Source organism: Syngnathus scovelli, chromosome 1 (assembly GCF_024217435.2).
Source record: "Syngnathus scovelli strain Florida chromosome 1, RoL_Ssco_1.2, whole genome shotgun sequence".
In the NCBI taxonomy this organism is placed as follows: Eukaryota; Metazoa; Chordata; class Actinopteri; order Syngnathiformes; family Syngnathidae; genus Syngnathus; species Syngnathus scovelli.
In genome coordinates this window covers 19940139-19967302 of record NC_090847.1, presented here as the reverse complement: position 1 = coordinate 19967302, position 27164 = coordinate 19940139, and the positions used below count along the sequence as shown (strand labels likewise).

General features: G+C 41.4%; 7 protein-coding genes across 8 annotated transcripts; 3 read left to right on the top strand and 4 right to left on the bottom strand.

The window, feature by feature from the left end:
* Positions 1–8: 8 nt before the first annotated feature.
* Positions 9–2582, top strand: zgc:174917 (uncharacterized protein LOC565650 homolog). The gene is made up of 7 exons (XM_049742421.1): positions 9–381; positions 559–701; positions 774–990; positions 1628–1719; positions 1859–1998; positions 2073–2177; positions 2261–2582. Exons 2-7 carry the CDS (start codon positions 572–574, stop codon positions 2336–2338), a joined length of 762 nt encoding a protein of 253 aa, XP_049598378.1. The 5' UTR covers positions 9–381; positions 559–571; the 3' UTR covers positions 2339–2582.
* si:ch211-153b23.5 (uncharacterized protein LOC321177 homolog) lies at positions 2565–4733 on the bottom strand. The gene is made up of 5 exons (XM_049742433.1): positions 4621–4733; positions 3782–3896; positions 3343–3514; positions 2939–3140; positions 2565–2865 (listed from the first exon to the last, which is right to left on the bottom strand). The coding sequence occupies exons 1-5, from the start codon at positions 4686–4688 to the stop codon at positions 2673–2675; spliced, it is 750 nt and encodes a 249-aa protein (XP_049598390.1). The 5' UTR covers positions 4689–4733; the 3' UTR covers positions 2565–2672.
* A 165-nt stretch (positions 4734–4898) lies between these two features.
* si:ch211-153b23.4 (uncharacterized protein LOC335392 homolog) lies at positions 4899–10678 on the top strand. Its single transcript, XM_049753476.2, has 9 exons — positions 4899–5587; positions 6074–6187; positions 6251–7927; positions 8028–8127; positions 8263–8411; positions 8607–8719; positions 8889–8978; positions 9054–9176; positions 9253–10678. The coding sequence occupies exons 1-9, from the start codon at positions 5476–5478 to the stop codon at positions 9379–9381; spliced, it is 2607 nt and encodes an 868-aa protein (XP_049609433.1). The 5' UTR covers positions 4899–5475; the 3' UTR covers positions 9382–10678.
* Positions 10679–13054: 2376 nt separating this feature from the next.
* On the bottom strand, positions 13055–14504 carry LOC125986265 (threonylcarbamoyl-AMP synthase-like). 2 transcript variants are annotated; one of them, XM_049749886.2, is made up of 6 exons: positions 14401–14504; positions 14117–14308; positions 13875–14037; positions 13631–13796; positions 13460–13554; positions 13237–13383 (listed from the first exon to the last, which is right to left on the bottom strand). In XM_049749886.2, exons 1-6 carry the CDS (start codon positions 14464–14466, stop codon positions 13298–13300), a joined length of 768 nt encoding a protein of 255 aa, XP_049605843.1. In that variant the 5' UTR covers positions 14467–14504; the 3' UTR covers positions 13237–13297. The 2 variants fall into 2 exon arrangements, with proteins under 2 accessions (XP_068508387.1, XP_049605843.1); XM_068652286.1 differs by having other exon boundaries at positions 13055–13383; positions 13631–14037.
* Positions 14505–14725: 221 nt separating this feature from the next.
* si:ch211-153b23.3 (uncharacterized) lies at positions 14726–16453 on the bottom strand. The gene is made up of 2 exons (XM_049752316.2): positions 14929–16453; positions 14726–14859 (listed from the first exon to the last, which is right to left on the bottom strand). The coding sequence occupies exons 1-2, from the start codon at positions 16451–16453 to the stop codon at positions 14726–14728; spliced, it is 1659 nt and encodes a 552-aa protein (XP_049608273.2).
* Positions 16454–16466: 13 nt separating this feature from the next.
* irg1l (immunoresponsive gene 1, like) lies at positions 16467–20795 on the top strand. Its single transcript, XM_049749872.2, has 6 exons — positions 16467–17624; positions 17733–17787; positions 17876–18063; positions 18398–18490; positions 18794–18999; positions 19683–20795. The coding sequence occupies exons 1-6, from the start codon at positions 17607–17609 to the stop codon at positions 20608–20610; spliced, it is 1488 nt and encodes a 495-aa protein (XP_049605829.1). The 5' UTR covers positions 16467–17606; the 3' UTR covers positions 20611–20795.
* Positions 20796–20813: 18 nt separating this feature from the next.
* Positions 20814–23433, bottom strand: glod5 (glyoxalase domain containing 5). The gene is made up of 4 exons (XM_049749900.2): positions 23027–23433; positions 22743–22898; positions 21277–21432; positions 20814–21188 (listed from the first exon to the last, which is right to left on the bottom strand). The coding sequence occupies exons 2-4, from the start codon at positions 22761–22763 to the stop codon at positions 21057–21059; spliced, it is 309 nt and encodes a 102-aa protein (XP_049605857.1). The 5' UTR covers positions 22764–22898; positions 23027–23433; the 3' UTR covers positions 20814–21056.
* Positions 23434–27164: the final 3731 nt, after the last annotated feature.

Here is a 27164-nt window from a genome sequence, read left to right as displayed (position 1 = left end):
ATTATTCAGTCCAAGGGAACTCAAATGCAATACAATGAAAACAGCGGATAAAGTTTACTGAGCAGGAAGCATTGTTTGTATTCCCAGCACTTTGACATAATATCCCTCCCTTTGAGCTGAGATGAAACAGACCAGGTGTAAGGTGTATGAAAGGAGAGCTTTCTTTGGAATCCACCACCGCGTGCGTCACAGTATCATGGACTTTCCTCTTCCTTGTCATTTGTTCTGTCAGAGTCGGGAGGGATTGAATATCTCATTTGATAATTTCTATTTTAGCCAGTTGACAGAAGGATTTCCACAGGCTTCACACACCTCTATAAAATCTCCTTCCGTGGCGTTCCACCACTGGAGAGCTTGAAAAGACGACTGGACACAAAGCAGGTACTTGTGGATTCCGTTGCTATGCTAGAAAGACTTCAAATTGGACATTGAATGTTGGTATGGGTCAAGAAAACAAGGTCGTGTGTAGGGTGTTTTCCTTGTGGTGTAAGTGGGCCTTAAGTCATCACAAATCCATAAAATAGTTCATGGAACAGTCTTTATTTTTGCTTCGAACAGAACACGAGCAGACATGACTACATCCCCAAGCGAGCTCCTGGAGACCTACGAGCAACAGGGCTTCCTTTCAGGCGTGCCCGTGTTGAACGACGGCGAGCTGAGGGAGGCCACACTTGCATTTGCCCGCCTGGAGAAGGAATTTGGTAAAAAAAAAAAAAAAACATACCAGGAGTTATTCTGTACTTTACAAAAGGATTTTTTTTTTTTGTTGCCAGGTGAAGATTACACCCAGTACAGCCTTCATAATGTTCACCTTGAGTATCCTTGGGTAATGGGCCTGAGCAAACACCCTCGCATCTTGCAAGTGCTGCAAGCCATCTTGGGACCTGACGTAATCCTGCTGGATTCCCGTTTCATCTGCAAATACCCGGTGCCCGCAGGCAGGACTCAGGGGGATGAACTGCCGTATGTGGCTTGGCATCAAGATATGAGGTGCGTTTTTGAAATATTTCAACATTTGTGCTTCCATTATAACACAGATTTTGTATGTTACTTTTTTTTTTTTTTTTTTTTTTTTTTACAGTCCACAGGCAAGTCCTAATTTAGATTTGCGTACCTTTAAATTCTTGAATCTTGATTCTTGAAGCTTTATTGCACTACCACATTATGTCGTAAATAGGTACGAGCCAAAATTAGATTCGGATGAGAGGAAAACTGAGCAAAAGTATCGTGGCATCTTAAAATTACAGCTCTAAAATGACTTTTGAAAAAAATATATTTTGGTATATAAAAACTGCATTTTTCTCGCCCCAAGTCAAAGTGTCCCATTCAGCCACGAGGAGTCAATCATCAGTCCATATAAATTACCGTTCACATTTATGCTAGTGATTTGGTTGAACATTTTGGTGCTGATCAATAATTCACTTTTTTACATTAAAAGTCAATTGAGGGTGACAAATAAACAGATCAAAGTCATATTATCATATCGTTTCATATCATGACAGCAAAAGAGAGTTAAAACAGGTGCTAAAGAACGTGGGAGGAGTAAAACTACTGTGCTTTAACCTGGTTTTGTTTTCCGGTGTCTGTCTATATCACAGATTTTCACTTTTGTAAATTGTGCGCACAGGTATTGGGGTATTGCCGGTGGGCCCGTTTTGTCGGTGTGGCTGGCTTTAGATGACTCGCTGAAAGAGAACGGAGCCCTGCAGGTGATCCCAGGTAGCTGAATACTGAAAAATTACCAACAATTCCTTTTTTAATGAATTTTCAATTTGGCTGTTTGCGTGAAAAGATCTGCGGGAGCTTTTGTTGAACCCAACATGTTATTTGTAATCTCAACAAGTGCTTCTTCCTACAGGTAGCCACTGCTCCGGCATGTTTCCTCATCGCCAAGCCGTCCGGCCTGGAAACATGCTGACAGTCAATCAGGAGATCCCGAATGAGTTGCTCCAAACTGACCAGGCTGTGCTTTGTCCCCTTTTTGCTGGACAGATGTCTGTAAGTGAAAATTCACACTTACAGTTCAAGAATTGAAATTGTTTAAGACAGAAGTGGAAACTTGCTCGCAACAGATCCACGACGGCCTTCTCGTGCATGCTAGTGAGCCCAACACATCGCGGAAGAGGCGCTGCGGCTTTGTGATTCGTTACGTACCCACCCGAGCGTACCCGACAGAGGTGAGACAAGCTTTGTACGAAAAACCTCTGCGCACCTTAGCGGGATTCATTCAATGTCCTGATCGGGAATCTTTTCCTTTCAGGAACCTGACCGTCCTAGGAAATTCCACGCAACTGTTGTCGTTTGTGGAACAGACCAATTCAAACACTTCTCACACTAAAGACCATAACATCACACATGCTGGTAACTTTTTAAAAAATCTCTTGACCGTATATCCTGCATGTTCATAACTGGGGGTTAAGGGGGGTCACTGATTCCTGTTTCTATGACGATAAGTTCGAGACCAAACTCAATGCTAACTGATGTTTATGTTTGATTTCCAAAGGCACTGACTGCTTCGTATCAAAACTATTTAAATGTTTGACAACAAAAACAAGACGAAAGTGTTTGTTTGGTTTGCCACCGTATATATTGAAAATGATTCTGCATCACAAAACTTTCAAAACTACAATGAATGTGTTTTATTAAGACAAACGAGAGACTTTGGAGACATCTTAGGCGAGTTTCAGGGTTTCTTCAACCATGACGCCGATTCCATCGAAGATCTCGTGAATTGGAGCGTTGCTCATGAAAGCCGGAGCGGTGATGAGTTTGTGCTTAAGGTCAACATGCACTTGTTGCACTCCTGTATTCACGTGCTTACAGCCCATCTCCTTTAAGAGACCCGCCGTCTGGGCGTACGGCCACCTGAGAAGGACCAGAGCCAGCCCGTTACAATCTTGCCGCATTGATCGTAGTGACAAGCAATAGTATCCCTCACATGTCACTCTCCTTGTCCTGCCCCACAGTGAGCTCACAACCTGGCAGGATTTTGGCTGCAAGGACTGGAGCAATGCAGCACATGGCCAACGGCTTTCCAGCTTTGTGGAAATCCCTCAGGGTCTTCTCCACATCTGGCTTGATGCTGAAGTCCTTATTCTTCACTCCCCAGTCGCTGAGGTTTTTCGCCACGCCAAAACCGCCTGAACAACAGAATTTTTTTTTTTTTTTTTACTAATTAATTACAGAAACAAATGATACATTTCCCCCTCAAGAAAAACATGGAGTAACATTATTAATATAATAATTAATATCATTAATATTCTTGCTCACAAAGGATTTAATTTTTACGATCGGCACAAATCCTGCACGGCAAGTGGCTTAACTGCAAAATCTCAGCCTCACCAGGGATGATGACAGCATCGAACGCTGAAACATCTAACTCGGCCAAATCCGTGATGTCACCCCTGGCGATTCGGGCGCTCTCCTGCAGGACGTTTCTTTTGCCATCCGAAGGTTTCCCTTCACAATGATCGATAACGTGCATCTGAGCTTGGTTCGGTGCAAACATTTGAGCCTGGGGAGGGATTTCACCCGTAAATAGCTGCATCAAACAATGGAGTGAAAGAGGTTGTGTGTGGCAAGTAAAGTACTATTGTACTGTACTCAAGTATATTTTGCAGGTATTTATACTTTGGGTATTTATTTTTCTGACGACTTATTGCTTCAATACATTTCAGTCTGTACTTTATTTAAACTTAGTAAGTAAAGAAGTTGAATCAATTATTTTACTTAAGTACAGAACGTGAGTACTTTTTTCACCTCTATGTGACAGTAGACTCACTTTGGCTCCAGCACGACTCAAATGAACAAGGACAGCTGAGGCCTCATGGATCTCTGTGCCGTCGTACACACCGCAGCCTGAGAGAATAATAGCTACACGTTTTGCCATGGCGCTCCTGACACACACACACACAAACACACACAAACACAGTGTGAGTTGAGGTCTCCAGATTGTTGATGACGCTAATCGTCAATGGCAACCCCAGAACACATGGGCTCACATAAGTGGTTTAGGAACCGACTGTGACGAAACAAGTTCATGAACAATTATACTGAATTGTATTGTGATTGTATTAATATTGTTTAATTACTGTTCAATTTTCATTCATCAATCATTTTTAGGACTGTTTCAATGTTACCTTAAACAGTGTTGGTAATGTAAAAATGTTTGTTTTTTTTTTACATGGTGCTGTTTTAACTTCAAAATCAACATTTTGTGTGGGAGTTGTTTTTGGAATCTGAACAAACTGAAGGCTCTACTGTAATTTAACAGTACATTTGAAAAGATCGGTAAAGGCTTTAACTTTACATGGATGCTCCCTTTATTTTGCATCAAAAATTCATAAGGCATTGACACGGGAGGCTCATGTGCTGCTTCAGGTAAATTCAAATATGTTGTCAGCAAAAGTATTTCCCAAATGAGTAAGTGTAAAACCAATCTCACACACTTAGTTTATCAATTTAAAAAAAAAAAAAATGAATACATGCATAAACAATGTGGCCTTGGTATTTACCCTTAGACACAGTTCAAACTACATAAAACCTACAAAACCTACTAGTTGAATATACTTTGTTTGTGAATGTTACAAAGCTGAAAATAGAGCACAAAATCCATCTCACCTTGAAAAGGTCTGCACAATATGTGTCGACTCTCCCAGGAAGAGATGTGACTCTTGTGAAGTGAACATTTGCTTTTATTTGCTTCTCCATTCCAGTCTCCTCCCACCGTGCAGAATGATCTCATCCCATTCACAGAGCTCACTTTTAGTACACCAATATGCTGGGTCATCCCTCTCATCCTCAAGTTCTTGTTTTTCAGGAAATAATAACTATTGAACTACTTTTACGGTTGTTGTTTCAGTATTTCACTTTCGCATTTAAATAGGAAACTGTATACCATCACTGTGCTTTGAGATTTGTTTTGTTTTTTAAAGCCATGCTACATAAACACAATTTTATTTATAGTATTTTGATGACATATAATAATTGTTGTATTTTTTATATGACAGAAAAACATCATTGTTGATTCCACTTTTCAGTATTATCACATATGCATTGATATATACTATAATGAATTGCGGTGCATATATGTTTATTTATTTATTCATTTATTCATTAATTTATAACAGGTCAGTTGGTCCACAAAATTAATATACGGAATCAGATATATAATTAATACCAACAGGACAAAACTGAGATATAGACATTCTCTGCTGAACCAGGATGAACATCACAATTAATAAGTAATTTCATTTTTGTTGCTGTTTTTTTCTTTTTTGTGTTGTCCCGCTACTGTATGGAACCGTGTGTCACTGTACCATAATAATTGCTATTATTATTATGAAATGTGAAAATAATTGATTCAATATAGTACGTAATTCAGTACATCTTCTTGAAACTAGGCTGACCACGGTATGTATTTTACTAGCTTTTCCGTGATCCAAGTAATATGACACTTGAGGGTGTGACGTCTGCATGATGATGCCACAGAGCCGTATAAAGTGCAGCTCTGTGGAACGTCTTTACACTTTTCCTGGTGCAATGGCTCAGCTGCATATGTCCGTTGGCATATTGGGTATCTCTGGTGGTAAGACATTTTGATTCAATTCAATGATTTCGATGTATGTGAATGACAGTAAAATATTAAATGGAAGGTTAAACACCTGGAATACATCACAAAACAAATCTCCTTTGACAAATTAATGATAATAAAGCTTGGAATTCAAATTCCTGAATTCTTTTCACACTGATGCAGTTGTTGAAAACATATTTCATATTTCAATCACAAATCATTAAGTAAAAGTTTAGAATTAAACATTAATTGACATTATTGTATCACTACTGATTTTTAGTCCTAATACTAAGTAGTACTAAATATTTACTAAATAGTACTAAATATATATATATATATATATATACATATACATATATATATATATATATATATACATATACATATATATATATATATATATATATATATATCCGTGTGTAGCGATTTATGTATCTGTTTATATATGTATTTATGTTTTCTTAGTAATCAACGTCTGAATAATTCTTTTTTTTTCTCAAGGTTCCCTTCTGCTTTTGGTAAACAACTATGGCAGCTCTCCTCAAAAAGATTTCATCCCCCAAACTGCCCTGGGGGTTCTACTCCTCACAGTGGCCGCCATTGTAGCTTACGCAGGTTTGTAACTACAGCTATAAAAGTTGGAAGTATCCCATAGTAAATTGTGCCGTCTTGTTCTAGGTGTGTGTCGGAGCCGGGATAGGCTGCAGTTGTTCTCTTCCTTGTGTTTGACGATCTCGGCCCTGTGGTGCGCCTCTAGTCTGATCTACATCCTGACAGGACAGGGGGTGCTTGAGCCCAAAGACCTGAGGTCCTCACTGGTCCCTGGCTTGGCCGCCTTTGCCTTGGCCCTAGTTGTCATCGCCAGTGTCGCTCTGCTAGTCCGACAAGTGCTTTTGTTTGTTATTGCCATCAGCATCAGCTTAGCTTGCGCCCATCAAATCGCCAGCCTGTCGGCCGAAGGTTTCAGCAAGGTTGCCACAGCAGCAAATTACCTTCTGGTCTGTCTTGCGGGTGCTTACTTTGGTTCAGGGCGTTTGTTGAGCACTATCACGCAAGGGAAAGTGGAACTTCCAGGGACGGGCTTGAAGCCAAAAGCCGAGCTGAAGACGGAGACCCGGCGCGGGTGTGACGACGTGATGTCAGTGGGCGTGGTGATGAACTTGCTGTCGGCCTCGGTGGTGGCCAGTCCTCTGCTGGGCGTGGTCCCTCGACTATCTGTTGGCCACGTCCCCTGGCTGTGGACAGCTGGCGCGTTCCAGCTTGCCACATGCCTCATCTTCTACCGAGCCTTGGAGCCACTCTCGGCCACGTTTTATGGTTTGACAGCAGTGCTGAAGTTGGGCGAGGGCTACAGTGGTCTCCTATCGTTCTACTCCGTCGAGCCCCACTCTCCTGTGCCCTTCCCAATCGTCTTCTCCGTGCTTTTCTTCATCCTGACTCTGTTCAGCTGTCAGAAGAGCTTGCTGGAAGCCCTCTACCATCTGTTATTTGTTGCTTATTGTATCGCAATCGCTTCTCAACCTCAAGGCTTCTTCCACAAAGGAAGTCAGGGTGCACAAGCAGTTATATTTATGGGCTCTGCTTGTATGCTTTTCGTGACGACGTACAACATGGTGTCCACTAAATTGATCCCTACAGGGCAGGGCCTTTTTGAAGCCTTAGTAACCAGGATGAGGGGCTTCACTGTTCGACCTTATAACAAGGACCTCCACGCACCTCTCTTAGGGTACTCCAAATATGCAGATGCAGAGGTGTTGGGCCATGCGTGTAACGTGTTGGCTACTTTTGCTATCACAACTACAGTTGGGGATGAGGCGGTGTTGTCCGTGCTCATTCTCCCCTGGGTGGTGGTTGCCGGTGGGGTCCTGCAGCTGCTCTGCGGCTCGCTCGCTTTCTCCAGAGGGAAGACCTTTGAGAGTACCGTCTTTATCCTCTACGGCATGATGTGGACGCTGTGGGGCTTGACACGATACGGAGGGTTGTACGCTGGCGTGAGAGGTTTTAACGTAGCCGTCGGCATCATCGGTTTCTTGATGTTCAACGCTTTGGTGACGGCCGCAGCGCTGTTTGTAAATGTCGGATGGTTTGTATACGCGCTCACCTTTCAGTTTATCATCATCAGCTTCCTGTTGGATTCACTCGATGCACTGCCTTACGGATATGACATCGGCGTCACCGTTATCTTTGGCCTGGTCAGTTTTTATTGTTTTGTGGCTCACCTTTTCAACAGCACCTTCCAGTCCCCTCAGATTCCCTTTGGCAAGCCTTTAATAAGGCTGAGTGGGCTTGGGGGAGGGGCTCATGTCTGCCCGCATCTGCCAGCTCGAAAGGCCACATCAGTTCAACAAATTGCAGGTACAATTACACAAGACAGTTATACGTAGTTTTATAGGTTTTATAAGTTGAGTTATAACTGAAAAAAACGAACGCACTCACAACCACTTATCTTTTCCAGACATCATGAGGAATGGTGGAATATGCGGCATCCCTACCGACACGGTCTATGTGCTGGTGGCAGCGTGCGACAGGCCCGATGCAGTTGTCAAAGCGTACAAGTGAGTGTTTTTCCTCTGTGGAGAAGATCATCTCTCAAGAGGAAAGCATTTGTTAAAATGAACTAGCAATATACCACATCTATTCGAGATTTTCCCATGTATTTGTTGTTCTTTAACAGCTGAGCTTTGCCGTAGGGTGAAGAAGCAGGCACAGGACCGACCCATGTCCCTGTGGCTGTCTTCCATCAAGCAGCTTGACCCAGTCCGACACCTGCTGAGTCCGCTGCTCCTTGACTTCATGGAAGCTGCTTGGCCATCATCTATCAGCATGGTTATACCAAGAGGTGTGGGAGGGTTTTGATCTTAATGAGGACAATGTGGAAGAGAAAATGGATGGCTGGGTGATTTATAATCGGGAAAAAAAAACTCTCATATCATTTGTGAAATTTCAATAAGAAATCACGTGTTCTTTACTGTTGATGAGCAACCATTTTTGTCTTATGTATAAAACTGCTCTTTCTGTTCTTACTCTTCCACAGGCGCATGGATGGACACATTTGGTTTAGGAGACGCTGCCAAACACATCGGGACTCCCCATAGCATTGCTATCAGGAACCCAGACTGTTCTGTGGCGACACACCTTATAGATCTAGTAAGACCAATGGACATGAATCAGTCTACTAGATTATAACCAAATCATTTGATCCAACTGTTTTGATTAAATAAATAACTGGGTCCCTTTTTGACCCCAATGGTTATTTTTGACCCAATTTTTTTGGAGACAATGGGGAAACAAGTGTAAAATAAAAAGTTTATTTCAGGTAGGTCCTGTTGCTGTGACCTCAGCCAACCCTACAGGAGAGGCCGACACGACCCACCACAACCAAGTTTATGCCAAGCTGGGGGATAAGGTGGCTAAAAATGATTGGTTCTACTAACATCAGTTGTTACTTTTATTGCTTTTCTTGTATGTTTGACAATTTTAGGTGGACGGAGTTTTATGTGATGGACCATCACCAGAAAACATTGCCTCCACCGTGGTAGATTGCACTAACATTGAATCAGGGCAAATTGGTTTCTTCAGAGTGGGTCTTATACCAAAATCCAAGGTAATTTACATATCTGTTTTCTCGGTTATTTCTCTCTGATCAAGGTTAGCACTCACCTCATTTGTCTGATTGGAAGGTTCTTCAAATTTTTAAGGAAGTTCAGACGCGGCACAGCCGAGGACAGAACAATCCAGTGTTTGAAGGAGATCAACCACAAAGTGAGATGGAGACGTCTTCAACAGAAGAGAGCAGCAGAGTCTGTTAAAATTACACTTCCAGAAATATGTTCCCAACAGTTGATTCAATGAACTCGCAAGCTTGATGCAAAACATTGCATTAGGCGTGCAGGTTTTGTTCGTGTCTGGGTTGTTTTTCACAATATTTTTTTCACCAAATTAATTTTTTTTTAAATTACTTTGTGAATATGTTTCTGAACACGTTATATGCCGTTATATGCAAATAGTACTGTATGGTATCGGTGGCGAATATTTGGGGATTTTAATAAGGCACCTGAGTCAACTACGGGGGTCCTCAGTACCCGGAAGTAGTTAACGGAGAGCGGGAGTTTCGCCGGGTCTTGTCTGTAACTGCCGCTGTTGTGTGTGTTTCAGGTGAGTAAAGCTGTTGAAAAGATGATGATCAGAACTTGCAATACTGCTGGTAGTCTGAGCTAATTATTGATTAAGAATATGATACATACGGTTACGGTTGTACAATGTATAATTTTGCGGATGACATGGACAGTGTGTGATGTTTAGAATGTATTCTCAGTACCCGGAAGTAGTTGACAGAGAGCGGGAGTTTCGCCGGGTCTTGACTGTAACTGCCCTTTCAGTAAATTTATTATTTTAACAACAAACCCCGCATGCGTGGAGTGATTCGCGTCCATGCGTGCGACAAAGTTTTTGGATTTTTTTTTAGTTTTCATTATTTTTTACTTATCGTAATTTTCGGACTATAAGTCGCGTTTTTTTCATAGTTTGGGTGGGGGGGCGACTTATACTCAGGAGAGACTTATATGTAAATTTTTTCGCAAATTTTCAAAATTCAAATTCCGTGATGTAGTGAAACCGCGATAAACGAACCATGATGTAGCAAGGGATTACTGTCATTTGACCTGCAAGTGACGTCAGCAGCGCGGCGGTTGTTTACATAAGGACAAAGGATTCTATCACGGGATGACGAAGATGACGAAGGGCCCCACATTTGAAGGATTTAATGATTTGGAGTGACACAAGGTTTGAAAAACGTATTTATGTTATAGTAATTTGATATATTTTATTTCGTGTAGCAACTTGTATATGTTTTTATCATTACAGTTCAGTAGTTGTTGGCTCGTTGAACTCTTGTTTTGTTAAATAAAGAGCCGTTTACCAAACCCACGTGTTTCCTGGTACTTTGTTAACGCTACAATATAGTTGTATACTAGATCTGTGTGGCGCGCACGCGGCGTTGTTGACATAAAGGACGAGGAATTTGATCGATGGATTTAATAATTAGGAGTGACACAGATGGTTTGATAATATTGTTATGTGATAGTTATTTGAAATATACTTTATATATCGTTATATGGGTCTGTGGAATAATTAGAAATGTAACTTACCGACGTCAGCGGCGCATATGTGGCGCATATGCGGCATTGTTTACATAAAGGACGATCGATGGATTTAATGAATTGGAGTGACACAGATGGTTTGATAAACGTGTTATTTATGTAATACTTATTTGAATAACTCTGAATGTTACTCAGGCCCGTTCTCAGCTCCTCGTTTGTGTATATGTCACGTTAGCATACCGTATCGTTTAGCCTGTTGTTGCTGGTTCATGTCTGTTCTTGGTGTTGGATTTTGACAAATAAATTTGCCCCAAAAGTGCGACTTATACTCCGGTGCGACTTATATATGTTTTTTTTCACTGTATTGTGCATTTTATGGCTGGTGCGACTTATACTCCGGTGCGACTTATAGTCCGAAAATTACGGACTATATTATTTATGTATTTTGTAAATGCTTCATTGTAGTTTCATTTTTCAGTTTTATTTTATATATATATATATATATATATATATATGAAGGATTTGTCAGGTGCAAGATAATAATAAAAAAAGTATTGTGTGAGTGAACCACAATTCTCAAAGGACTATTTGACCTTTCCTCTGTACAGATATATAAATAAAGCTATGCTAAAATAAATTTCTCACAATAATTATAGTTAGTTTTATTGAGTTCATGAACCTAATATGTACTTTTAGTTTCTGATCCATTTTTTATTTTATTTTACCTTACATGTAGGTTTTTGGAATGCGAGAAGAAGCCATTTCATTTTGTTACTGGAGGGTAGCTATGTTTGGGTTGTCCATGTTATCTACCATCCTAACAAAAGGTAAGAAGAGTTCAGCCATTTATGTACTTACGAATAGAGGTGGGGGGTTTTCCCGCACAAAAATGTAATGCTACTTTTGGGATTCGCATTGTTTGTTTATTTATTTCGGCATCACAATTTCATTTCATTCTGCTAACACATTATCTTTCTAACATTTAAAATAATCCTGTTTGAAATAACCCATTGCCGAGATCGTGAACACACGGATGTGAAACTCAATACATCTTTACCAAAAATAGAAAATAACCTTTCTCGGCAGACAGGTGAGAAAGGCCATTGTATCTTTTGTATTCGCCAACTTCAGTATTGTTTGGTACCTTTTTATATCGGTTTCGTATCCTTTCTTGTCAATCGGCCCTGCAGGGAAAGTCCACATCTTTTTGTTTGTATCCTGCCACTACACAAACAATAAACTGTTAAGTAATACCAGACAGGAATCTAAACTTCACCCAGACTAAAAAAAAAAAAAAAAACAGTTTTCCAAATTGTATTTCCTCCACAAAGTCATGATGCAGTCAACACTCTGTCTGGACTAAATGTTCCACTGGCACATTGGACCACAATGACACACTTTGACCAAAGTGGGAGTGACAACCTTGCCCAGAACATGAGTTAGTTAGCCTTGCACTCTATGTTTGCATGCAGTCAATAATCCTTTCAAACCCCTAGATATTAGCGATATGCAGCCTTTGAAAGGGTTAGAGTGAGATAATGTTATGGTTATGGTTAGGTTATGTAAACATGCAAAAACCAGACTATTCTCATATTAGGATTTTTAAAACTCTGAATTAAACAAAACACCGCTTTATTGGTGTCGTGACAGACAAGAACATAGTGTCTTATTGACAGTAGAAAGTAAGAAGTGGAAATGATAGAAATTATTCGAGGTTAGGTTGGGTTTAGTGATAGCGTGTTCCCCACTCTACCTTTTATGCGAGAACCACACGTGAGACAGTTTGCCCATTTCACGCTTGCAAGCGGAGAAAGCCATCAGCACCCTGTGTGGTACAGAGGTGCTTGAAAGAAGTCTAAATTTCGCCTCTTGCAACGTACTATTTATTGAGAGACAGCAGGGTGAGGGCGAGACTGAACAGGTTTCGGGGGTCACCTCTGCAAACTGGTTCATCAGTGCAAAGCTCAATAATTAAAAAAAATGAGCTTGTGTGGTAAATCCTTTTGGTAAAAAAACAAAACGTGTAATAATGCTTTAAAAAGCCAATGTAAAGCACTTTTTTGAAAGAGCAAGTATAGTAAGGCTTTTTTTTAAATGATAGTGCATAGTAAAGCTTTGAGATTTGACCCCTGGCCTTTGATCCCTGACCTTTGGTTCCTGTCCTTTGACTCCTGACCATTTACTCCAACATTTGACCCTTGATACTAACAAAACAAAGATGTATAATAAGGCTTTTTTTTTTTTTTTTTTTTAAAAAAGACCATGTACAGTAAGTTAAGGTTGGTGTCAGGGTTAGGGTTAGGGTTATGGTTAGGGTTAGGATTAAGGATAGGGTTGAAATGTGTTTTTTATTTATGTATTTATTACATTCACACACACAGAGGGGCAATGTCTTTTATGTGAACAGTATGATTTTAAACAAGAAAAACAAAAGATTACAATAACAAAATGCAAGCTTTACAATGTTAAATATGCTGACAATTGTGATTCTCTTTATAAACTGTGTAATTTTCCGAACAATCCACCATTACATTCAATATTTGTTCATTCGTGACACTGAAATACAAGAACAAAAAAGAAGCCAATCTTTCAGAAAAGGCTCTCTGAAGAATTCAAAATCTAACAATCAAGCCATTGTGCTTTTGACTCTGTTAAAGATCTCTCTGACCCGTCCTGCGGGGACGCAACCTTCCCTGAGAATAGTGATGGCCCCTGGGGATTGAAAAAGGAAGTGTCCATTAAAATTGACGTAATAATGAAGAGAATGTGAGAAGAATCTGCATTGTACCTTCATCGATCTGAAGGCAGTTGACTACCGTTGAAGCAACAACTTCCCTCGTCTCTCCGTCACACAGAACCCCTTGGATCTTGTGCCCCAGTCGGCTGCCACAAAACGCACCCGTTACGCGAGGGTTTGAACGCAAACTTACGCACGTTGACCTTTGCACAGCAGTCTTACTCGATCACCATGCTGTGGTGAGTGCTGTCCTGTTCTCCGCTGGGATTGGCCGAGGTAATAGCAAGGGGTCCAGTGACATCGCAGAGGTGGCGGGTAACGGTGTGGTCAGGTACTCGGATCATGATGCTGTCCCTGGTGCCGACGCGCTCATAAGCCGGTCCCACCCCTACGTGGCACCGACTTTTAAAATGTGGGAGGGAGGATAATTGGGTGCTAAGATGAAAATGGCATTTTGTAGTTTTACCCAGTTTGAAGAGCCAGTCTCCTTTGCTGACGATGCAGCTGATGCCGCCTGGATACACGTTCCGCATGAACTCCCACAGCAAGGGACTAAAGGGAGGTTTGGCTTCCACCAGCTGCTTCAGACTGGAGATGCAAATACAAATAGGCTTCTCTGCTGGTCTGTCCTATAAGATCATCAACAAATAATGACATTTGAATAGACCTTGAAAAAGCACTAATCACCAGCTTGTTTACCATTCGTACCTTGATGTTATAGATTTTCTCAATAGCTTGTGGGTTCTTGCAGGATGCAGCCAAAGCATAAACAGTGTCTGTAGGAATACCGCACACTCCCCCGTTTTCCAGAATGCTTGCAATTCTCAAAAGCCCAGAGGTGAGTCGAGAGTTTGCCACAGGGCACGGTAGATCAGGCTCAGTTTCCTGCTTCTCTTGCTTCTATGACAACCAACAAACATTTTTCTCAAGCAAATGAAATCATTGACTACACAACACTTGAAGAGAAAGATTTGAACAAATATTTACTGTACCTTCAATAATGCAGGGCCCAAAGGCAGTAGACTTTGAGAGAAGATGCTGTTTATCAATGATGCCATTGCTCCATATGTACAAATTATGGAAAAGAGTGCAAGCGTGGCCACTGTATACAAAAGCAAAAATTGATTGACATTGATCGTGTTTGATTAATATTCAAAACTCATTTTCACTCACTTTCGAGTTGGTATGGTAATCGCTGCAGAGTTGAAAGAAGAAGACAAACAAGTACCACCTCCATGGTTGCCGTTAGCAACAGCAGGACCAGATTCTTGTAGCTAGCTGACGTGAATGGAGATCATCACAATTTATTTCATGAAGTCATTGCAAATCTCCAGAGATAAAACTTAGGTAATCCTTACCACTGGCTAGAAGGAAAGCATTGATAAAGAGAAAAGCGATGGCTCCGGCGGCAAAATCATAAGCGACTTTTGAGGAAAGCTGAAGTAGAGGACCTACAAATTCAAAAGAAGTCATCAGAATTGTAGACAAAACAATTTTCACCTCTTACTTGGACAGCATACCTGCAAATCTGAACCAGGTCCACGTTGCCCAGACCGCCACATAGACAGGCGCGATGATTGCCCCGAGCTGGTTCGCTCCCGTGACTTTCAGCCGACTGATGAAGGCCTGGATGACGGCACCAGAGATGAAGACCCAAGGGACAGTCTGATGCAGGAACGAAGAATTTGTGCTGTGGGCACTTGCATGAAGTGCAGACAGAGCTGCAAGCCCATTTGACAAGTAAAACAGGACATCTGACACATGTCCAGTTTGGAACCGCCTTTCATGGTTTGTTTGTTTGGACCTGCTCCAGTTCCAAACTTTCTTCAGCTTGGCGGTGGAAATGGGCTGTGGCCCAACAGGGATAAGGGACTTCTCCGCAAGGATATTGATGAGCCGAGAAAAAGTGCCGTACAGCGAGGCGGCAGTAAAGCTGGTGCAAGCTATTCCAAAAAATATGTAATGGTGACTGAGGGGGATCTGAGGGATTGTGGAGATGGTGAGCAGGAGAAACAGCATGTTGTGGGTCAGTTCCAAAACATCCATTTTCAGGCTCCCGCAGCAAAGCACTAAGGCTGCCACCACAAAGAACCAGTTCCCTACCATCGGGTCCCTCCCAGAGGTGATTTTGGTATCGTCCACGATCAGAACAGATGCCACAAACTCATTCCAAGCATTGATCAGCCAATATGTGGCATGAAATCCAAACTTAGTTGTGTGGTAGCAATCTTGGCGTAGATGGGCGTAGTAGCTGGAGAAAAGCTGTGCGCCTGCGATGATAGACACCCAAGTAACTCCCAAACCAAAGGATCTCATGAACCCAAAGCTGTAAAATGCGAAGATGAATGGTGCCACAGTGTCACAGAAGAAACCCAAGGCCACGGGTTCTGCATACTTTGTGTTTTTCTTCTTTTCGGTGCCAGGGCTCGGAGCGTTGGCTGAACTGAGCGTACCGAGCAGGAGGACATTAAACAGAGGTGTTCCAAAGCCTTTGATAGCCAGACGTTGAGTCAGACCTTTAATGAGCAGTGCCGCTGAGCCATATATGGTAAATACCAGGATGAGCAACTCCAAAATCCCGGATACCACAAGAGCCCATGCACCTGACACCAGAGCTGCTGCTTCAAAAATTAAAGTGGCTGTGATGGCCCCGAAAACAAAAGGCATGATGTAGTTGACTGTGGCTGAGCAAAAGGCAAGGAGAGCCGATAGCAAGATATACGGGACCAGACCAGCAATAGCCGACTCCTTTAAGGACAGACATACATAGCATGGTGGGATCTCCACGGTTGCATTGAATTGTGTCATGTTGGTGGACAGAGACGCGTTGCTTGTTATTGGTGGTGGCGCTGTGGAGTTAGCGGAGAAGGCGCCAAAGTAGATTCGAGAGGCGCCATAACTTCCCCAAAGAGCGGCGTAGCCAACAAAGGCAGTGCCACTCAGATGATCATATTTTCGGAAGGACAGCAGGCCTGCCACCAGTTGACAGATACCACCAATCAGGATGAGATGCACACCTAAATAAAGGTCACAAATAGAGGTCATGAATTAAGGCACAGTACGATATTCCTCATCATTCGTGATATGACTTTACCGGCAAGTATGTTCTCCACACCCTGTGGTGCCATACCAGAATGTGCTGTACTAAAATTCTGTAAAAGTACAAGGAATGCACTGATTCCATTTGACAGCATTCCCAAAACTCCTGGCTCACTGTAGAAACTGGCAGGGAAGCCGTCTATTGTTGTCATGATATAATCTAGGGGGGGAAATGGATACATTCAGAATGCTGAATCAAGTATACTGTAGTATATGTAGTATTTTTCTAAGATTATGTAATTTATTAATTCAAAATCTTAACTGTCTGTAACACCCAGGTAACTTTGTAAGTTTTTGACTATAAATACCTAAAATTACAGTTTCTGGTTACGCAAATGCTTTCATAACGACAGAAAGCTTGAGCTTTTTTCACTCCAAAGTACAGTACAAACTAGCATCTTGACAAAAAACAATTCAACTTGATTTATAATATGTCAGTCAAAAGATCGTGGAAGTTTCGGTTGAACAAAAGCTTACAAATAAGTGTTTTTGAAAGATGGTTTCAGTAATATAAAGAAATCAGGTGAGCATGCTTTATCTCATCAATATCTGCCAAGAGTAGTTTGAAATTATTCCTCCACAGTCAAGTCAGTAACCAAACTCGACATAACAATGTGGCCATACAATATAACATGCAATTAATAACATTGAAATTCTTTAAGCGTTATCAAGGTCCTACCTTTTGAAGATGTTTTGATGAAATGTTGATCTTCTTCCGGGCTTGGATATATTATATATGCTTCCTGAGAGTGAGTGGGATAGATGACAATTCCCTACACGACAATCCTGAACGCTCTGCAACCCGAGAAATGATGTCATGGAACTCAGCTGAGTCCCACACCTTCCTCTTTTTTTTTCTAAAGAAGGTGCTGTTGATTAGGAGAATGATGACATGCACACTGTTGAAAGTCCTTCCTTGAATCCGATGATATTGTGTTGTGGAAAATACGTGCTCTTCCTTGTTCCACCTTCGTCACTATTGTAAGCCCATGACTATATAAGGCTGGTCCCCGTTTGGGCGGCATCAAAATCCGTTTTCATCTGCGGACTACAAAGTTGCTACGTCGAGAAGAAACTTAGAAGACACCTGACTGAAGTGATGAGCTACTTGCTACAGGTACACAGTCAGATGTTTGTTTTTTAAATGACAAATCAATCAATTCAATTTGCTTAGCAAATTGCATCAACAGTATGTTTGAAATTATTTCATGATTTATCTCTGCAGAAAGCCATCAGACCAATATGGGCTGTCAAAGAACTGCACAAGTCTGCAGTTGAAGGTAAAGTCATGGCAACAAGCTTCTTTACCACAATGTCCTAAAGCATCTTCTTAATTTCCCAATGATGCTTCTTTTTCACGCCATGTAGTCTTGAAGCAGCCCTCCCCTGAGGACACGGTGACGGCGAGTTTTGGAAAGTTCATCAGTGAAGTAAAGCCTCAGCACTTGTCGTCTGTAGTCCTTCATCGCAGTAAGAGGATGGTGCTGGACAGTATCGGGGTCGGGCTCCTTGGCAGCACAACAGATGTTTTTCGACTGGCACTGCAGCACTCCCAGGTGAGTCTGGAGAAGAAAAAAAAAAAGAGATTAAATATCTTCTTTTTTTTTTTTTATTGATGGCTTATCTAAAATAAGGTGGCATGCAGACAGACGAGAGGTTTGGAGTAATCCCTAGTTATGACGTTTGTGATAAATGCCGTGGCCTTCTTTAGTGAATGTCAAAGAAGCGTATTAAGCAACTGAGGAGTGATGAGCCTAATTAATCATTTGAAGCTCTTTGGCGTGCGTGCGTGCGTGTGCATGAGTGTGTGTGTGTGTGTGTGCGTGTGTGTGTGTGTGTGTGTCAGTGATGACTCCAACTGTTTACCTGTCTCCATTTTACTCCCTTCAGCTCCTGTACGCCCATCATGACGTCAGCTCTGTCTACGGACCCGAGGGCACCAAGCTCTCGCCAACACTGGCGGCTTTTGTCAACGGAGTGGCGGTGAGCACGACCAGCTGCAACCGGACAAATACACCAGACGCCGGTCCTCAAAATAAAATGAAACATTTTCAATTCATACAAGGAACAGTCTTTGGGGAAAGCATTTACACAAGGTGTTGATGACACCAGAGTGACTTCACTAAACTAAATGACCAACTATTAAACTAGCAAATACTGTTTTGGTTTCTTAATAAGTCAACAGGCACTTAAGCTGACATTTTCCCTGATTCAAGTTTTCGCCACATGAAAATAAAAGCGCCTGGAATTGGAGTGATATCTGATTATTCCTCTCCTTTGATACAGACTCACTCCATGGACTTTGATGATACATGGCACCCCGCCACTCATCCCTCCGGAGCAGTGCTCCCCGCTGTGCTGGCTCTCAGCGACATGATGCCCGCCAATGGCAAGCCCAGTGGTCTGCACTTCTTGCTGGCTTTCAACGTCGGCATTGAGATCCAGGGCCGACTCATGAGGTTCTCTAATGAGGCTCATAACATCCCCAAGCGGTGAGTGTGTAGGAACACGGGTCAAAGTTCAGTACTAGCTGTTTTGTAAGGCTAACTATCAACAAAGATAAAGAGCATGTTTTGGAGGGAAGATTTGACATTTAACACAAGAAAGCTAGTCGTGGTCTTTTACAAACTTTAGGCCCTGTTTTCGTCTAGCGCGGGAGTTTTCAACTGGTTTTGTCCAAGGGACCAAGAAGCAACTCCAGGATCACTGCTTTGGTGGAATATTATTTTATTTTGCATCGAAGGAGAATAGACCTACACAGGCTGTTTATTTGCATGTTTGTCTATTTTGGGAATCTCAGCTACATTTGACAAAATTTGGATGGGTAAATGATTCACAGAATTAGCTGGAGAATAAATTAAGTCTAAATAATAAATCCATTTTATTTTAAAAAATGTTACAATTAATTTCCATTTCCAATTTCGCGGACCACTTGCAATTCCGCCACAGACTACGAGGGGCCCACGAACTACCGGTTGACAATCCCTGGTCTAGGACAAAGTGCTGTTAGCTAAGTCTTAGCCAAACAAAGCAGCTCCACCGATGGGACTAGCTTGAAAATGAAGAGGTGTTCACGTCAAGCTCACGTGCTCTTGTCTATGACAATAGAGTCCTTTGCATACCTCAAGTATGGACTGAAATATCAATATGCTATTTGTGTGTCTACTCTAACCAGGTTTCACCCTCCCAGCGTGGTGGGGACAATGGGAAGCGCAGCAGCCTGCGCTTGCCTCTTGTCACTGAGTCCGTCGCAGTGCAGTCACGCCTTGGCCATCGCTGCCTCTCTCTCTGGGGCGCCGATGGCTAACGCTGCAACTCAGTCCAAGCCCATACACATTGGCAATGCCTCCCGCTTGGGGCTGGAGGCAGCTATACTGGCCTCTCAAGGACTTGAGGCAAGTCAGCTAGTCCTGGATGCTGTAGAAGGGGTTGCTGGTTTCAGTGCTTTCTTCAAAGACTATGCGCCGCAGCATTTGGGTTCACCCAACCATGGTGACCATGTGTTCTTGCTAGAAGAGCAGGATATAGCATTTAAGCGCTTTCCCGCACATCTGGGCATGCACTGGGTGGCAGATGCCGCAGCCTCGGTGCACAAGAACCTCGTGGGTTTCGGTCCTGGAACGGTGACCCCGGCTCACATTCAGGCCATCCTGCTCAGAGTTCCTGACTCCAAATACATCAACAGGCCTTTCCCAGAGTCGGACCACCAGGCCCGCCATTCTTTCCAGTTCAACGCTTGCAGTGCTCTCCTGGACGGCGAGGTGACCGTGCAGTCCTTCAGCCCGGAAGCCATGTCTCGTCCTGAGCTCCTCCAGTTACTTAGACGTGTCCGCGTGGAGCATCCCCACGATAACCCAGCCAATTTCAATCACATGTATGGTGAAGTCCAAGTAGCGCTTGTTGGGGGAGACATCCTGAGAGGGCGCTGTGATACATTCTATGGTCACTGGCGCAAACCACTGACCAACAAGAGCCTGAGAAAGAAGTTCAGGAATAATGCGGGTGCTGTGCTTCCTACAGATAAAGTTGAGAGACTAATTCAAATAATAGAAGACATGGACAAACTCAACGACTGTACCCCTCTTCTCTCACAACTCCAGTGAAAATCCGGGATCATCACTGAATGTCTCAACGTACATTATAATGTACATAAATATGGACCAAAAATAGATATAGTCAAGTACACACATAGAATGTTGCCATAGCTGCAAATCATGATATGACTTGCTTTACTTCATATTGTATGTCAAACATAAAACCTATACTATAGATGCTTTGCTTCTATTAATAAAGCTATTTGCAAGCATGATTTCCAAAATTAGCTTTATTGAATTCTCATCTCTCATTAAGAACACCAAAGTCAAGGACGGATGCAACTTGCATTGCTTGGGAATAACAATGAAGTTGCAATGTTGTCAGACTGTCCTGAGATTAATTAGAGAAAACACAACCTATGTACAAAGCCAAGGTGACAAATTGTAAAAGTTGAAAAGACACAGATTAAGACCGCAGTGAGGAACCCAAACAAAAATCAGAAAACAAATCTGGTTTATGGTGTTTCTTGATGATAATTGGACACTTCAATGAGGTTGCCATCCGGATCTCGAAAGTACAGAGAGGTGATTGTCCCCACCGCTCCCGTCCTGTCCACCGGGCCCTCTTCTATCTGCACCCCACACACCTACAAATGGGACAATGACAGGAGCTGGGATGAATACAAAAACAACTTCTAACACACAAAATAATTCCATATCAAAGGAGAGCCAGACCTTTAGGTGTGCAGCTACAGTAGTCAGGGGGGTTTTGGTGATGAGACACAAGTCTGCAGAACCTGGAGTCGGATGTTTGGCCTTGGGCTCAAATTCCTTGCCCAGCTGGTGAAGGTTCAACTTTTGCTTCCCAAAGCTCAGAGCTTTACGGTCCCCCTTCATTGGTGAAGCGACAACGGAATGTGTGAGTGAGGAAAGTTGCCCCAAATAATTTATTAGCGGATGAGAGCAGTTTGAGATATGTGCCATACAATTGAATTCTGCCATCTGGTGGGGGTTCTCTCAAATAACAGCCAACAGCCTCATGCATAATTCCTTATTGCTTTACAATGGTAGTTTTGAGATTTAACACATTTCTCCATAACATAACTGATTCTCTGTGCAGGATAGAAACAAGCTATAATATATCTGAGAGAAAATATTTATTATTTTTGGATAGATGATGGACATCAGATGTATTATAAAAAAACACTCCAGTCCAATTCAGTTTTGTTCTGTGGTCTTATATAAGGTGTTGAGATATGAGATTTTGTTAAGCAAGTATGATTTGCCTCTAAGAGCTGTTGATTCTTTTCCCCTTCTTTATGCTTTCAGAGCTTTTGGTAGCAATGTGTCACTACTTGTTTGTTTGCTTTTGGTTGTTAGGTAATGTTTGGGGGGAAAAAACAAAAGTCAATTTGTGTTGAGCATTTCTCCACTCTGAGGGTTTGCACAGCTTCTATTTGGTTGATTTGTAGTGGATTGGTGATTGTGCTGGTTTTGGAATTGGGACAGGGAAACCATGTCTTAGGTCTTATGAAAATGGACAGAAAAGCAGACAGTAATGATTCATGCCATAACATAACTGCTTTTTGCACTTCTGGTTGGATGTCAAAGTTATTTTCGCTGTACTGTACTTGTGCTGTACAATGACAATAAATTCGAATATAATCTAATCTAAATACACAAAGAGTGACAATACAATCTTTATAGCATATGAGGATTTTTTTTGAAAATGGAATTCAAAACTGATATCATCCTTTCTCTATGACAAGTTTTGAACAATAGAACCCCTGTTTTCAATATGAGATTAATTTAAATATGAATTTTTATATTTATTTTATTTACTATGTAAATACAATTCTAAGATCGAGTGTATGTAGAATTTACAACTGTAAGGCCATGGTTACAGGGTTAGGAGAAATGTCAGCAGTCTTCATTCATAGAAAAAAATAAAATAAAATGTTGGCACACCAACAAAGTACAAATAGTCAGCCACATAGCAGAATTGCCCAAGCCATATTTCAATATTTTTGGGTCTGTTGGCTTACTTGCGCCCTTATCTGGTTGAAAATTTTGTTACAAACAAAAAGTGTGTAGTAAATATTGTGACTACTATTCTGATATATAATACTTGACTTTTTGGAGTCTCAAATCTACCCTAATCCGAAAATATTGCCCCGATTATTCACCAACTGGCGGCATACCTTAAACGTGACAAGATCCATGCCCAGAGCAGACGTGTAAAACTTGACCGTGTCCGGCACACTTTTCACAGTCAGCACCAAATGGTCCAAATGGCTCACTTATATCGGACATGTCCCTTTGCGTTTTACGCTTTCTTGCGCTCGAGTAAAGTGTTTCTGAAAGAAAACAGCGCATGTTAAATCGCACGTTTACGTCTGAGACATTTCCATTTGAACGTTTCGACCAATAAGTTCAGACGAGTAAAAATTGTTTTATCATGATGTGTCGCTCTTTTAATTATTACCTTAAGCAAAATCCTCTGGACTGTCCAAAAACGACAGGCAGTTCTCTGCAGTGCCATTATGCAACTGCACACTTCCTAGTGGTGCACCTTTCGCGCATTAAGCAGGGCGTGCAGATCGAGCGAGTTTTGTTTCATTTTAAACCTAGAAACTACCGTGAAAATATTTCGTGGTCGTACGTGATTCTAAATAGTATTTTGTGGAGTAGTGTTGGCTCGTGAGTGAACGATTCGTTCAAAAGAACGGATTTCTTTCAGTGAACGTTGAGTGAACGAATAATTTCCTAAAGTGATTCGTTCTTTTCTCCGTTCATATGACTTCAAGCAGTAGGTGTCGGTAATGCGCATTGAAGCTGGTGCCACCTCGCCGTAAAACAAAACGAAGAAGAAAATGACGTAACTTCCCTTTCACGAAACAGTTGTTGTGCTCGATTTGTTCCCCCTGCCGCGGGAGCGCGCACGCTTTGTTTGGAAAGCGAAAAACCGATGCCGTACGGCGTCGTACGGCGTCAGCACTGTGTTGTTTTCAATAGAAACATGAAGAACACACGTTTGCGTCAGTCACTTTAAATTTTTAGAAAGGATTATTCTCATTTGTGTTCTGCCGTTGAAGCGGGGTGCATTCAAAGACCAGTCGTACAGACGGAACACTCATTCACTTCACCTAAAAGCAATGCTATAATTACGTGAGCTCTTTGCATAAACCTCGATGCAAAGGAACTCCTCTTTTGGGGTACCATTACATGCTACAAGGAGTATATATTACAAAGGATTGTGATCATCATTCATCCATTTTATTACTCAGGTAATTTCAAAGCAAATATTTTCCTTATGAAAGATTTTATCACAAAATGTGCGTGGGTTTTCTTAAATGAACACGTTTGACATTGCTATAGTGTCAGTATTTAATTATAATGAGCTGTTATTTTAAAGCAAATTGATAAATGCAACAATATTAATTTGCTTTGAAAATACCTGAGTAATAAAATGGATGGATGAATGATGATCACAATTAAAATATACTCCTTGTAGCATGTAATGGTACCCAAAAAGAGAAGTTCCTTCCATCTGTGGTCCCTTCTCAAGGTTTCTCATTTTCCCCTGGTAGGGTTTTTTTTGAGTTTTTCCTTGCCCTTTTGGGAGCTTATGATCAGGGGATGCTTTGAGAATAATTGTCAATTTTGGCTATGTGAAGCCCTTTGAGACTGTTTGTGATTTAGGGCTATACAAATAAACTTGACTTGACTTGACTTGACTAGAAGTTCCTTTGCATCGAGGTTTATGCAAAGAGCTCACGTAATTATATCGCTGCTTTTTGGTGAAGTGAATGAGTGTTCCGTCTGTACGATTGGTCTTTGAATGCACCCCGCTTCAACGGCAGAACGCGAATGAACTTAAAGACATCAAATGAGAATAATCTTTTCTAAAAATTAAAATTGACTGACGCAAACGTGTATTCTTTCATGTTTTTATTGAAAACAACATAGTGCTGACGCTGTACGGCATGGGTTTCTCGCTTTCCAAACAAGCGTGCGCGCTCCCGCGGTATGGGGGAACAAATCCTCACGGGGGAACCAAATCAAGCACAACACTGTGAGGGCACTGATTCGTTTTCGCGATGAACTGGAAATGCAAATCACTGACTCGTTCACTCACAGATTCGTCCAGTTAGTGAACGGGAAATGCAGTTCACGACTCGTTCGTGAACTGGAAGTTACGTCATTTTCTTCTTCGTTTTGTTTTCCGGCGAGGTGACACCAGCTTCAATGCGCATTACCGACACCTACTGGTTGAAGTCATATGACCTACAAAAGAACGAATCACTTTAGGAAGTGATTCGTTCACTGAAAAGATTTGTTCTTTTGAACGAATCGTTCAATGCACTTCTGAAATGGAATAATACTATATTCTGTAGTAAAAGAATATAGTATTTTATTATTCTTGATATGGAAGTGCATGCTAAATACATACAAAAACATCCATCTTCTTTCCTAAATCCCTGATTGGCATAATGAGGTTACAACAAACCTAAAAGGAAAAGACTATCAAAAGGGATTAGTGTCACTGGGTTGGAGTAATGCTCAATTACTTTAGTTGGACTCAGCACAGTGGACTGAATAGAAAGTACACGTGTTACACATGTATCTTATGTGTCTAATGCACACCCTAATCAGCCAAAATAGAGCAGCTTCATGAAATCTAATATTTAGCAGCCACTTTCTAGGCTGTAACAAAGTGTGTGTGGTGAACATTCAAAGTAATAGCAGGAGAAAAGAGATATGAGGTGGCAAGGCTCATACAAAGCCCTGTCAGGTGGCTGAGATGTGATGAAAGGCTGTCAAGATTCAGGCGAAGACAACCGTCTGCGCTTTTGAAGGAGCACGTCATTAAAAAAGTTTCCTCCATCAATTTAGACATCTTTGTAATATTTTTATTTATTTCATTCGCCACTGCAGTCCACAACACAGAGTACATGTTAATATTAATAATAAATATTAATGAGAATCATAATTAGGATTTCATGAAAGTAATGATTTCAGTCGGGCTTGGAAGTCAAATTCCTTGTTTGGCACGCTCAAACATGGCGAATAAAAAACTCTTGAATCTTGAAGAATGGTAAAATTTTCAACAGACAAAATCAGTGAAATGGTGGCAATTGAAAAGTGGCTTTAACTGAACTCAAATTAGATTTACTATTACTTTCGAATTACTTACCTGTACTGAATGTTATTCAAACAACACAAAGTGAGGTAACTAATCAGATTGAACCTTAGAATTAATAAAACAACCCGGGTTGAAACTAAAATTCCTTATACTGAAAAGTTGAACTGAAAGGGAAAGTATTTTCTTCAACTAACGTTGAGTTTAAATGTAAATTGTATGTCTATTGTTTGTAAATTGTATGTCAACTATTTTCTCTACTAAAATAAGCCGGCAGTTCAATTCAAACCTTGATCTGTGGTCATTTATAGTGCTTATTCTATTACCACTACAAATATAGCCGAATTTAGAACTGGTCCATTATCTAAATTACTGTAAGCACTGTCAAAAGCAAAAAGGTGTTACTGTCTCACCTTGTTTTTGGGCTTTTGTGAAGAACTGGTGCCATATGTAAGGTAATTTTTTGTGGCTCAACAATAGAACGGCAATTTTGTCTGTCATTTTCTGTGAAATGAAACGTATTGCATACTTTGATTGGCTCTTCTGCTACACCACTAGCAGTGCAGAAAAGCTCGAAGCGCTGAACCCAGTTTCTTCAACTTTCCGCGAGGTTGCCTTGCAAACTCCAGGTCCTGTGGTAGGTGAAACTGTCCTATTTTTTCATTCCACATTGTCTTCTGACATATTATTACATATTGCATATTATATTTAGGAGGCTGGACGAGGGATCTTTAAGAACAAGCTTTTATTGCAGGGCCTTTTCAGTAAACATACCAGTTGGTGTGTCAGAGGAAGATATGGAGGACAGAGTGACTTCGAAACAATTGATCTGCTGTGGTGACCCCTAACGGGAACAGCCAAAAGACGAATATTGGATTAACATACAAATTGAACATCAAAGCAAATTAAATAAAAAATACATACAGCTTGGCCACAATTTTACCTGGACTTTGAGGTCCAGAATGTGGGAATCGCGTTAACCCAAAAAGCGTGTTATTTAGAAAGTCTTGGAAGGGGAAAAAAAATTCAGAGCAAATGTATCGGGAAATTGCAGTCGGGACACACGTACTAAGATACACGTGTAGTGTTAGTGTTTGGGGAATAACATGGGTGAAAATTAATACGATGTATTTTACCATGTAGTTTTTCTTGTGTCATCACCCTGCCTCTGCTTATTGCCCGTGATATGTTTGATTGTACTAATGTACAACCTTTATGTAAAAAAATGTACCGATTGCAAAACAACAACGGCAAAGGCCTTTGATTCGCCTGTGCAATTGCATCCTGACTTTAAAGAGAAGTCACCTGAATCTGGTAGTAAAAGACCTTACAGGACATTGCACTATCCAGAAGCACAAAAACACCAAAGGCTTCATCCGCACCGTGCTCATAATGTGTTGTTGAAGACCTCACCACCATATGGGGAGGTGCTGTGCTTATCGGTACAGTCTTAAATACCAATACCTGGGGAATGAATTTC